Source organism: Lontra canadensis, unplaced genomic scaffold (genome assembly GCF_010015895.1).
Source record: "Lontra canadensis isolate GAN:19392208 unplaced genomic scaffold, GSC_riverotter_1.0 scaffold169, whole genome shotgun sequence".
Taxonomy (NCBI): Eukaryota; Metazoa; Chordata; class Mammalia; order Carnivora; family Mustelidae; genus Lontra; species Lontra canadensis.
Window position 1 is genome coordinate 2055541 of NW_022631163.1, and position 13318 is coordinate 2068858.

The following is a 13318-nucleotide window of genomic DNA, read 5'->3' on the forward strand; positions in this document are numbered from 1 at the left end:
GGCCACCACTGTCTTGTCTTACCCAGACTGTGGTGACATCTTCCTCATTTCCCCCACTTTCCACTTGTGCCCTGTACTTCTTTTGAACAGAGAAACCAGATTCATCCTTTTTAAAAAAGAATGTCAAGCTGCAGCCTCAAAACTCTCCAGTGAGTTCTCCTCTGAGAGCAAAGCCAAGCCTTTCATGCCGCCTCTGAAGGCCTCTGTGGTGTGGGGCACCGCTGCCCAACTCCATCTCCCACGTCCCACCTGCTGCTGCAGCTGCGCTGGCCGCTCCCTGGGCCTGAAGCCCGTCAGGCACGTGCCCACCCCCAGAGCTCTCAGTCCTTGCTACTGCCTCTGCCCTCCAGATCTCCAGGATTGCTGTTGCTGTCTCCCTTCGGTCAGGTTTCCTGCCCAGCGCACCATGTGTGGGACGGCCACACTGCTCCCATCCCTCACTGTCCTGCTTTCTGTGCTGTTTTCGCTGTCTCACATGTAAACATCGTCCATGCTGTTTGCTTATCTGGTTATTTTCTGTCTCTCCTCGTGAGAATGTAGGGCTTGGTTTTGTTCACTGCCTTCTCACCAGAAGCTAGAAAAAGCGCCAGTAAATATTCACAGAATGAGGGAAGGTCGGGACCAGGGGAGGGGCATGGTGCTACTTTCTTCCTACTGTTCCACAGGGTCATGATGCTCCAGCAGTTAGACAAGAGACTGAAATTAGATGCAAAATTGTCCTTGTAGCAAATATTATTTATAATGTATCATAAGAGATGCATCAAAGAGAATAGTTATACAAAGTTGCTGCACATGAGTTCAATGTACAAATCTCAAAATAACTCATCAGAATACGCAGAGTAGAAAACGGATTGATTTTATTATTAAAAAAACTAGACAGTACCAAAAAATAAGCCTAATAAAAATATGTCAAACCATCATGGAGCAATTCGTCACACTTGAAGAGAAGGATATAAAAGGGAAAGCTGGATAAACGGAGACAGAAGCTTTATTCATTGCTAAGAAGACTCGGTATTTTACAGGTATCAAGTATTCCCAAATTAATCTATAAATTCTATTTCCAGGCAATGCTCCAGCAAATTTTTCCAAAGAATTTGCGATACTAATTCCAGAATTAGTATTGGATGGATGAAGAGATATGTGAACTTTTTATATCTGAACACAATAAGGAAGAGAGATTCACCCTAGCAGATACCAAGGAATATTAAAAAGCTATGGCAGTTAACAGCTATTTTAATGTAGAAATAGACAAAACAGCAGCAGAACAGAATAGAGCCTGGAAACATCCCCCCCACCCCCCGTGTCTGTAAAATGTGGCAGCAGTTCTCACCGGCCAGTATCACTGATCAGGGAGGAAAGTAATGACGTCAATAACTGGTGTTGTGCAACCAGCTTGCTTTCTTTTTTTTTTTAAGATTTTATTTCTTTATTTGAGAGAGAGAGCAAGAGAGGGAACACAAGCAGGAGGAGTGGGAGAGGGAGAATCAGGCTTCCTGCTGAGCAAGGAGTCCAATGTGGGCCTCGATCCCAGGACCCTGGGACCGTGACCTGAGCCAAAGGCAGACTGAGCCACCCAGGTGCCCTGACAACTGGCTTTCCATATGAAAAAAACAAAAACAAAAAACAACAAAATAAGATTGTAGAATGCATGACATGAACTGCAGATGAATTAAATACCTAAATATGAAAAAATGAAAAAAAAACCCAAAAAACCAAATTTTGAAACCATGCAAAAAATCCCTATGTCATTGGGACACAGAAGGTGTTCTTAAGAATCAAAGGTGCAGAGGGGAACCCTCCTACACTGCTGGTCGGAATGCAAGCTGGTGCAGCCATTCTGGAAGAGTATAGAGGTTCCTTAAAAAGTTGAAAATAGAGCTACCCTGCGACCCAGCAATTGCACTACTAGGTATTTACCCTAAAGATACAAATGTAGTGATCCGAAGGGGCACGTGCACCTGAATGTTTATAGCAGCAATGTCCACAATAGCCAAACCACGGAAAGAACCTGGATGTCCATCAGCAGATGAATGGAAAAAGAAGATGTGGTACAGATATACAATGGGGTACTATGCAGCCATAAGAAGAAATGAAATCTTGCCATTTGCAACGGTGTGGATGGAACTAGAGGGTATTATGCTGAGCGAAATAAGTCAATCAGAGAAAGACAATTATCATATGATCTCTCTGAAATGAGGAATTTGAGAGGCAGGGTGGGGTGTTATGGGGGTTAGGGAGGGAAAAAATGAAACAAGATGGGATCAGGAGGGAGACAAACCACAAGAAACTCTTAATCTCATGAAACAAACTGAGGGTTGCTGGGGAGTGGGGGTATAGGGATAGGGTGGTTGGGTTATGGACATTGGGGAGAGTATGTGATATCGTGAGTGCTGTGAAATGTGTTAGCCTGATGATTCACAGACCTGTACCCCTGGGGCAAATAATACATCATATGTTAATTTTAAAAAGTTGCATTAGGCGTAAAAACATATGCTATTTCTCCATTAAAAAAAAAAAAAAAAGGAATCAAAGGTGTGGGTGCCTGGGTGGCTCGGTTGTTAAGCTTTTGCCTTTAGTTCAGGTCATGATCCCAGCATCTTGGGATAGAGCCCATGTCAGCAGGAAGCCTGCTTCTCCCTTTCCCATTCCCCCTGCTGTGTTCTCTCTCTCTCTGCCTTTCTGTCAAATAAATAAATAAAATCTTAAAAAAAATAAAAAAAGAAATCAGGTGCATTCAGTATAGCAAAAAGATGTAACAACTTTTTAAAAGATTTTATTTATTTGATAGAGATCGCAAGTAGGCACAGAGGCACACACAGAGAGAGAGGAAGGGAAGCAGGCTCCCTGCCAAGCAGAGAGCCCGATGCGGGGCTCTATCCCAGGACCATGGGATCATGACCTGAGCCGAAGGCAGAGACTTAACCCACTGAGCCACCCAGGCGCCCCAATGTAACAACTTTTTAAAAAACATTTTATGTATTTACTTGAGACACAGAGAGATAGTGGACAAGCAGGGTGAGCGGCAGGGCAGGCAGAGCCAGAGTAGCATCCTCCCCACTGAGCAAGGAGCCCGACTTGGGGCTCAATTCCAGGACCCTGGGATCATGATCTGAGCCCCCAGGCGCACACCTAATGACCACCAAAATACATGAAAGCAAAAACCGACAGAAGTGAAGGGAGAAACTGACAATTCTACAGTAATAGGTGGAGACTTTAATGTCCCACTCACAATAATAGCACAAGACAGAAGATAAGTAAGGAAATAGGGCATTTAAACAACACAATAAACCTAGATCTAACAGACTTAATACAGAGCACCCTACTCAACAACAGAATATACATTAAGTACCCCACCGCCAAACCAAGGTTTTTCAAAATCAAACTCTAGGCCCAACATGGGGCCTGAACTCACAACCTTAAGATCAAGAGTCACATGCTCCACTGACTGAGCCAGTGGTGCACCTACAAGTTAAGTCTCAATAGATTTTTAAAAAGATGTAAATCATACACAGTATCTTTGAACATAGCAGGATGAAGTTAGAAATCAATTTAACAAAAGGAAAACTGGAAAACTCACAAGATTGTGTAAATTAAACAATATACTTATTTGTTTGGGAGGGGGACACAGGGAGTGGAGGGAGACAGGATGGGGGTAGAGGAAGAGAGAAGCAATACTAAGCAGGCTCCGTGTCCAGTACAGAGCCCAAGGTAGGGCTTGATCTCACAACCCTGAGATCATGACCTGAGTCAAAAATCAAGAGTTGGATGCTTAACTGGGCCACCCAGGCAACCCCTCCTTTTTCCTAAGAGAGGGAGAGAGAGAAAAAGAGAGAATACACTTTTTTTTTTTTAAAGATTTTATTTATTTATTTGACACCAAGAGAGAGGTCACAAGTAGGCAGAAAGGCAGGCAGAGAGAGAGGGGAAAGCAGGCTCCCTGCTGAGCAGAGAGCCCGATGGCAGGGCTCCATCCCAGGACCCTGAGATCATGACCTGAGCTGAAGGCAGAGACTAACCCACTGAGCCACCCAGGCACCCAAAAATATACTTTTAAACAACCAATGGATCAAAGAAGAAATAGAGGGAGAATTAGGAAATACCGAGAGATGAATGAAAATAAAACATATCCAAACTTAGGAAATATAACAAGTGCTAAGAGGGAAATTTATGGCTATAGACACATTAAAAACTTAAGGAAAGATCTCAAATCTAACAATCTAACTTTACAACTTAAGGAGCTAGAAAAGAAGAACAAAAACCCAAAAACAGCAGGAAGAAGGAAACAAGATTAGAGCAGAGATAGAGAATAGAAAAATAATAGAGAAAAATTAATGAAACAAAAAGATCAGCAGAACTGACAAACTTCAGCTCGACAGAGAAAAAGAAGACAAACACTAAATCAGAAGTGGAAGTGGAGGTATTATTACCAATTCTATAGGAATAAAAAGATTGTAAGAACACTAGAACAGTTACACATCAATAAATTGGATAACCTGGATGAAAAGGACAAATTCCTAGGAAGACAAAACCTGCCAAGACTAAATCATGAAAAAATAGAAAATCGGATAGACTTTTATCTAATAAGGAGACTGAATCAGTCCTCAAAATCTCCCAATAAAGAAAAACCCTTCATTGGTGAATCTTACCAAAGATTTAAAGAATTACTAATCCTCCAACTTTTCCAAACATTGAAGAGACACTTCCTAACTCATTCTGTGAAGCCGCATTACTCTGAAACCAAAGCCAGACAAAAACACTACAAGAAAAGACAGTTACAGACAATCATCCCTATGAACGTCAATACCAAAATCCTCAAGAAAATACTAGCAAATACAACTCTGTGGCACATTAAAAGGGTTACATACCATGATCGAGTGGGACTTATGCCTCGAATGGAAGGATGATTCAACATGAAAATCAATTAACATACTAAGATGCCACATCAACAGAATGAAGGAAAACAACCACAGGATCATCTCAATCCATACAGAAAAAGCACTTGACAAAATCCAACACCCTTTCATGAGAAAAACACTTAACAAACTAGGAACAGAAGGAAACTACCTCAACGTAACAGAAGCCATCTATTAAAAACCCACAGTGAGCATCATACTCAACGATGAAAGTCTGAAAGTGTTTCCTCTAAGACCAGAGATAAGGCAAGGATGCCCACTATTATCACTTCTATTCAGCAGTACTATAGTTCTAGCCAGAGCAGTTAGGCAAGGAAAAGACAAGACATCCAAATTGGAAAGGGAGAAGTAAAATTATCTGTTTGCAGATAAGATATTCTGTGTAGAAAACTCCAGAAATGACACATGCATGCACACACACAGAATTATTACATGAATTCAGCAAAGCAGCAGGATGCAAAGCTAATAAAAATGAGTTGCTTTTCTATATGGTAACAACAGATAAGCTGACAAGGAAATTATAAAATAATTCCATTTACATTAGCATCAAATAGTATAAAATATTTAAGAAGTATTTAACCAAGGAGGTGAAAGGCTTGTACAAAGGAAACCATAAAACACTGCTGAGAGAAATTAAAAGACACAATAAACAGAAGCCAGTCCCCTGTTCATCAAGACTTAATATTGTTAAATGTCAATGCTACCCAAAGCTATAGTCCCTTTCAAAAATCCCAACAGTGTATTTTTGCAGAAATAGGAAAACCCATCCTAAAAGTTCTATGCAACCTCAGGGGACCCCAAATATGCAAAACAATCTTGAAAAAGAACAAAATGGGAGGACTCAAATTCCGTTGATTTCAAAACCTCCTACAAAGCTACAGAAATCAAAACAGTGTGGTGTTGGCATATCGACAGACCTATAGATCAATGGAATAAAACAGACAGCCCTGAAATAAACCCTTGCATATATGGGGAAATGATTTTTGACAAGGGTACCAAGACAAATGGGGAAAGGAGGGTCCTCCTTTCAACAGACGGTGCTGGGAAAACTGGACACCCACGTGCAAAAGTTAGACCCACCTAATGCCATATACAAAGATGAACTAAAAATGGATCAAGGGCCTAAATGTAATACCTTTTACAACAGTAAAACTCTTAGAAGAAAAAACAGCACAAAAGCTTCAGGACACTGGATTTGTAATGATTTCTTGGTTTTGACATGAAAGGCATAGGTAACAAAAAAATGAATTCATGAAAATTTAAAATTTTGTGCAGTATAACAGTCCTCTACAGAGTAAAAAGATAATCCACAAAATGGGAGAAAATATTTGCAGATCATATATCTGGATAAAGAATTAATATTTACAATATAGAGAGATCTCTTAAAACTCAGTAACAAAAAAGCAAACAACCTGACTTCAGAATGGGCAAAGGACTTCCATAGATATTTCTCAAAAGAAGACATATGAATGGCCAACAAACACATGAAGCCATGCTCAAAATCACTAATCCTTAGGGAAATGTGAGTCGAAACTATAATAAGATACCACCTCACACTCGTGAGGATGGCTACTCTGAAAGAAATGGGAAACAAGTATGGGAAAGGACGTAGAGAAACTGGAACCCTTGAGCACTGCTGGTGGGAGTGTAAAATGATACAGTGACTGTGAGAAACACTCTGGTGCTTCCTCAAAAAACTAAAAATAGAATTACCGGGGCGCCTGGATGGCTCAGTGGGTTAAAGCCTCTGCTTTTGGCTCAGGTCGTGATCCCAGGGTCCTGGGATGGAGCCCCGCGTCGGGCTCTCTGCTTGGCAGGGAGCCTGCTTCCTCCTCTCTCTCTCTGCCTGCCTCTCTGCCTACTTGTGATCTCTGTCAAATAAATAAATAAAATCTAAAAAAAAAAAAAAAATAGAATTACCACATGATCCTGCAATTCCACCTCTGGATATATAGCCAAAAGGACCAAAAGGCAAAGACCTGAAGAGGTATTCATATGCCCACGTTCACAGCAGCATTACTCACAGCAGTTGAAGTGTGGAAGCAGTCCAGATATCTACTGACAGAGGAAAGGATAAGCAAAATGTGGTGTACACATACAACAGGGTGTTGCTCGGTCCTAAAAAGGTTTGGTGTTCTGAGAAACGCTGTGACGTGGCAGAACTTTGAGGACATTAATGCTAAGTGAAATAAAACCAATCACTAAAAGGTAAATACTGTGTGATTCCACTTTTATGAGGTACTTGGAGCAGTTGGAACCTAAAGACAGAAAGATAATAATGGGTGCCCAGGGCTGGGGAAGAAGAGAGAATGAGGGGTTATTGTTTAATGGGTAGAGTTTCAGATTTACAAGAGAAAAAGTTACAGGGATATCGGATGGTGGTGAAAGTTATACAACACTATGAATGCATTTAATATCACTGAACTGAATATTTAAGAACAGTGAAGATGCAGGGTACCCGGGGGTCTCAGTTGATCAGTTGATGAAGCATCCGGTTCTTTTTTTTTTTTTTTTTAAGATTTTATTTATTTGACAGAGACACAGTGAGAGAGGGAATATAAGCAGGGGGAGTGGGAGTGGGAGAGGCAGAGGCAGGCTTCCCACTGAGCAGGGAGCCCAATGCGTGGCTGGATCCCATGACCCAAAGGCAGATGCTTAATGACTGAGCCACCCAGGCGCCCAAGCATCCAATTCTTGATTTCGGTTCCAGTCATGATCTTAGGGTTGCGGGATGGAGCCCCGAGTCGGACTCTCCACTCAGCAGGAAGTCTGCTTGATATTTCTCTCTCCTTCTGCACCTCTTCCCTGCATTACCTCTCTCTCTCTCTCTCTCAAAATAAATCTTAAAAAAAAACAAATCTGTTAAGATGATGTTATATTTTGCCATAATAAAAAAAAATCAAGTGTGCAAAAGATTGTTATAAACCTATCAAATTTAAAAATTACAGTGATTAAAAAAATCATTAAGTTTAGGGGCACCTGGGTGGCTCAGTGGGTTAAAGCCTCTGCCTTTGGCTCGGGTCATGATCCCAAGGTCCTGGGATCGAGCTCCACATCTGGCTCTCTGCTTGGCAGGGAGCCTGCTTCCTCCTCTCTCTCTCTCTCTGCTTCCTCGTCTTTCTCTCTCTCTCTCTCTCTCTGTCTGTCTGCCTCTCTGCCTACTTGGATCTCCATCAAATAAATAAATAAAATCTTAAAAAAAATCATTAAGTTTATTTTTATTTAATTAATTTATTTATTTGAGAAAGAGAGAGCATGTCCATGCAAGGGGAGGGGCAGAGGGCTTGGAGGGAGAGGGACAAGCAGACTTCTGCTGAGCACAGAGCCTGATGCAGGGCTCGATCTCACAACCTTGAGATCATGACCTAAGCCAAAATCATGAGCTGGTTGCTTAACTGACTGAGTCACCCAGGTACCCTGATTTTTTTAAAGGCTTTATTTTTAAGTAGTCTCTGCACCCAATGTGGGGCTCAAAGGCAAAACCCCAAGATGAAGAACTGATGCTCTACCACCAGCCAGGTGCCTCACAAAATCATTAATTTTATAACATGAGCAATAGTATCAGAGGAAATACTGACCCCTAGAGAAACAAGAAGAGTATTCTTCTCTGAAGAACATTCTGTAGGATTGCAGAGGAGTACTGACATTTAAAGGTCTTCCCCTAAGGAAAGGGCAAGTTTGTCACCCTCCAGCAGGATGTGCTTAAACTCAGATGGCAATAAACCACTTTAATGTTAGCAGTACCTGTCACTTTGTCACCAGTAGAAATCACAGAATTTCATATCACATTATAGCTGTCAGTTATCTTGAAATAATGTTTACTGTCATCACTACTTGGAAATTATAGTAATTAGACTCACTGCTAGATTGTGTTACTTCATGTCTTTTTTTTTTTTAATTATTTATTTGATAGAGAGACCATAAGCAGGCAGAGAGAAAGGGGGAAGCAGGCTCCCTGCTGAGCAGAGCGCCCGATGTGGGGCTCAATCCCAGGACCCTGAGATCATGACCTGAGCCGAAGGCAGAGGCTTTAACCCACTGAGCCACCCAGGCGCCCCGTGTCATTTAATGTGTTAAAAAAGTATACATTTTGATAACTCTCTATTAATGTAATTGGTTTCCTTTGTTATTTTGATATAATTTCTACTATATATTATTTAAAATCAGTTTTCTGAGGTATCCACAGAAGCCTACCTTTCAACAAGCCCTGCCCACATAGAGCTGCTAGTTTCTCAGTGCCTTGATGTTTTTATCCAAATTTTAATTTTTTAAAATAATTTACTCATTTATTTGACAAAGAGAGCACAAGTAAGGGAAGCGGCAGCCCGAGGGAGAAGCAGGCTCCCCACTAAGCAAGGAGCCCGATGAGGGACTCAATCCCAGGATCCTGGGATCATGACCTGAGGGGAAGGCAGATGCCCAACTGACTGAGCCACCCAGGCACCCCCCCTTATTTTAACTTATTAAATTAATATATATTCATAACTTTAAAAATAAGTAAAAGCTCAGCAGTGAAAGAAAAATAGGACTACATCAGAATTAAAAACTACCATGTACACGGGTGCCACTATTCACAACATCTAAAGAACTCTTGCAACTCAACAATAAAAAGACAACCCAATTAACAAATGGGCACGGGGTGCCAGGGTGGCTCAGATCGTTGAGTGTCTACCTTCCGCTCAGGTCATGATCCCAGGGTCCTGGGATCGAGCCTGGCATTGGGCTTCCTGTTCTGCGTGAAAATCTGCTTCTCCCTCTCCCTCTGCCTGCTACTCCCTGTGCTTGTGCTCTCTCCCTCTCTCTCTGTTACATAAATAAATAAAATTTTGGGGGAAAAAAAAAAAAGAAAAGAAAAGAACAAGAGTTGGCTTCATCTATGTTTAAAAAAAAATACCTCGAAGAAGGAACAGAGGAAGAACGACCTCTTACATGAATGGCCATAGGAAGCACCTGATGGACAGGGTTTGGAGATAAAGCAAGAAAACCTCCCAATCTCTAAAGATTTCTCCAACAAAAATGTAAAAAGAGCCGACAGGTATACGCAAAGATGCTCAACATTATTAGCCGCCATGGATATACAAATTAAAACCACAAGGAGATACTATTTCACACCTACTAGGATGGCTAGATTCAAAAGGACCAATAATTCCAAGTGTTGGGGAGGATGTGGAGGAATGAGCATCCTCACATTCTACTTCCAAGAACGTTACATGGTGCAGCCACCGTGGACAGTGGGTTGGCACGTTCCTCAGAGCATTGAACGTAGAATTACCCTGTGATCCAGCCATTCTACTCCTAGGCACGTATCCAAAAGAAATGAACACACATCCACACAAACACACACGTGTTCACAGCAGTGTTCTGGACACTAGCCTGAAAATGGAAACAAACCAATGTCCGTCAACAGGTGAATGGATAAAATGAAGTCTACTCAAAGTGGTGGAGTGTTCAGCAATAGGGAAGTGCTGACAGATGCCACAACCTGGACGAACCTTGAGAACCTCATGCAAAATGAAAGAAGCAGACACAAAAGACCACATATTGTAGGATTCCATTTGTATAAGTATCTAGAACAGCAGATCCCCTGAGACATAATCCGTGGTTGCTAAGAGCTAAGGAGGAGGAGCCAACGAGGAGGGACTACTAACAGTTACAGGGTTTCTTTCTGGAGCAATGATAATGAAATCAGTAGTGAAGGCTGTAAAACACTGTGAGTGTACTAACTGCCACTGAACAGTACACTTTAAAAGGGTGAGTTTCATGGCATGTGAATCACAGATCAATGAAGTTGTTACAGCATGACAAAAAGTAAAGAGAAAGAAAGCCTTCCAGAAAGAGACACCTGAAAGATAGATATGAAGAAGAAAAGATCAGAGGCTGAGGCTCCACCTGACAGGTCCCATGTCTGAGTGATGGGAATTTCGGGGAGAGAGAACAATTCAAGTGAGGAAATTATTTAAAAAAAAAAAATTTTTTTTTTAATTTTTTTAAAGATTTTATTTATTTATTGGACAGCCAGATCACAGGGAGAGAGGCAGGCAGAGAGAAAGGGTGAAGCAGGTTCTCCTCCGAGCAGAGAGCCCGATGCAGGGCTCGACTCCAGGACCCTGGGATCATGACCCGAGCCGAAGGCAGAGGCCCAACCCACTGAGCCACCCAGGCGCCCCAGGAAATTATTTTTAAGAGTAAATGCAAGGTGGGGCACCTGAGTGGCTCAGTCAGTTAAGCATCTGCCTTTAGCTCAGGTCATGATCCCAGGGTTCCAGGACGGAGTGCCATGTCGGGCTCCCTGCTCAGTGAGGAGTCTGCTTCTCCCGCTGTCTCTGCCAATCCCCCTGCTTGTGCTCTCTCTCAAATAAAGAAAATTGTAAAAACAAAAAACCACCCAAAAGTTAATGCAAGGCTATTTCTCAGAAACAAAAGACCTGTGTCTCCACCTAGGAGAGGCCTATCCGCTGCTGGCACATGACCAAGGCCCCAGTCCTCGGCATGGCACTGAGGAATTTCACAAGAGAGATCAAGTGAAGAGCCTAACAGCTTCCATCGATAAAAAACACACAAAGGCCTGAGAAGCAGAATGCATCAAACTCTTCAGTACAAGTAACAGAAGCTAAACACAATATAGCCTTAAAGATTCTGAGGGAAAATGATTTTCAACTTTATGTTTATAGGTGTGTATATGTATGTATGTACATGTGTGCACATATATATATACATACATATATATGTGTGTAAGAGGTATATATATTTATAGGTTATTTTTACACACACACACACACACACACACACCTATAAACCTACACATTTACATACATAATTTATTATTTTCAGCTTTACACCCAGCCCAACCATGTGAGGCCTAAATAAAGATACGGAGTTTCCAAAAATTTATCTCGAATTGAAGGTGTGTGGCAGCAAAATGAGGGACTACAGCCAAGAAAGCAGAAGGCCATGTGGTCTGGAAAGTGGGGTGTCCACCATGGGACAGTGGCCAAGGGCAGGCCCAGGTGATAAAAAGGGAAGTCTCTGGACAGCAGCTAGGCAACAGGCCCAGAGAGTGAACTGGCCAGATGAGAACAGAGAACTAGAGGGCACTGGGAAAAAGATGAAATCATGAGGTTATCTGATATGTGTGCATATCGGGGAAATAACACAGATGTAGGCTGGCAGATGTGGTGGGACGTGTCAGAAAGTAACAAATTAGAGCTTAAAAAATGAAGTATAAAAAAGATGAGGCAGTTCTTCATTTTAGAAAAAATAAAATGTGGGAAAGGAAATATCATCATCGGACGGTATTAGGCTCTGCAGTGATCGGTATTTCCATCCTCACGGTGCCCAGAACTACTGGTGGTTATTTAACCCCACATGGTGGTGTCTGACATGGAGGCAGACGTGACAGAGCTAACTGCTCCTCTCTCAGAGCAGGAAATCTCCATGTTGATGATGAATTTGAGAGGAAACACAAGGCATCCCATTTAAAAGACAAAAGCCACAGTAGCAAATACCAGAACGCACGGCTGCTGGGACCTGTGGACGAGATCCGTGGACGTGAACAGGGAGGGTTGAGGCCGGCCGGCAGGCCACCTGGTTCCTGTGGGAAGGCTCTCAGTGCGTCTCTAGGCCTTGCCCCCATTCTGAGAAGGGAACCTGGGCCATGAGCCAGGCCCCCTTCCCTCCAGCCCAGGGGCCGTCCCTGCAGCACTCACCTTCTTCAGAGAGGTTGTTCTCTTTGGTCTCCTTGTCCATCTGGCAGCACCAGCCCTCCAGCCGCTCTGTTTCTGCTTGAAGTAGCTTCAAGAACCAGTAGCCATCCCGGCGGCAGGCTCCCGGCTGCGCTGGCTCTGCCGGGGAGCTGGAGGAGGTCTCAAGCCAGGGGTCGGGTGGGGGCAGCGAGGACGCCTCTAGGGCAGGGTCGCTGTTGTCTCCATAGGAGAGGTTGCGCTTGATCTGGGCAATCTTGGGGGCCTGCCGAGGCCCGGCATCGATGCTGATGGAGTTGGGGTGTGGGGTACAGTCCGGGAGGCTCCTCTCAGATGACTTACAGCTTGAGTCGTTGGCATCCTGGGTGTCTGAATCAGTGTCCCGTCGGGAGGACATGCTGTGAGAGGGGGCGCTGCTTCTGGGGGGTGGGGTGAAGTAGGGTGGGGACAGGAAGAGGTGAGAGTCACTAGGAGGGCCAGAGACCAGAGGCCACCCCGACCCGGACACACGGGAGACAGAGAAACGGATGCATCGTCTGCTCACCATGCGCCTGAAGCGGGTCCCACAGCCCCCGTCTCATTCTCTGCTCAGCCCTCGCCCCACCCGTCCGCGCACACGCGCGCGCGCGCACACACACACACACACACACACGGACAAGGTCATAAGGTTGCCTGTTTACTGCAGTGGGGCCAGGAAGACCACCA

At 43.3% G+C, this 13318-nt stretch overlaps 1 protein-coding gene across 6 annotated transcripts in view; it reads right to left on the bottom strand.

Moving 5' to 3' along the window:
* Positions 1 to 13318, bottom strand: part of DLGAP4 (DLG associated protein 4) — a 139476-nt gene that overhangs the window by 17141 nt on the left and 109017 nt on the right. For all 6 annotated transcript variants that reach the window (XM_032845798.1, XM_032845799.1, XM_032845802.1 and 3 more), the window contains one exon: positions 12620 to 13032. In XM_032845798.1, the coding sequence (XP_032701689.1) occupies positions 12620 to 13032 (413 nt within the window). The remainder of the gene's footprint in view (positions 1 to 12619; positions 13033 to 13318) is intronic.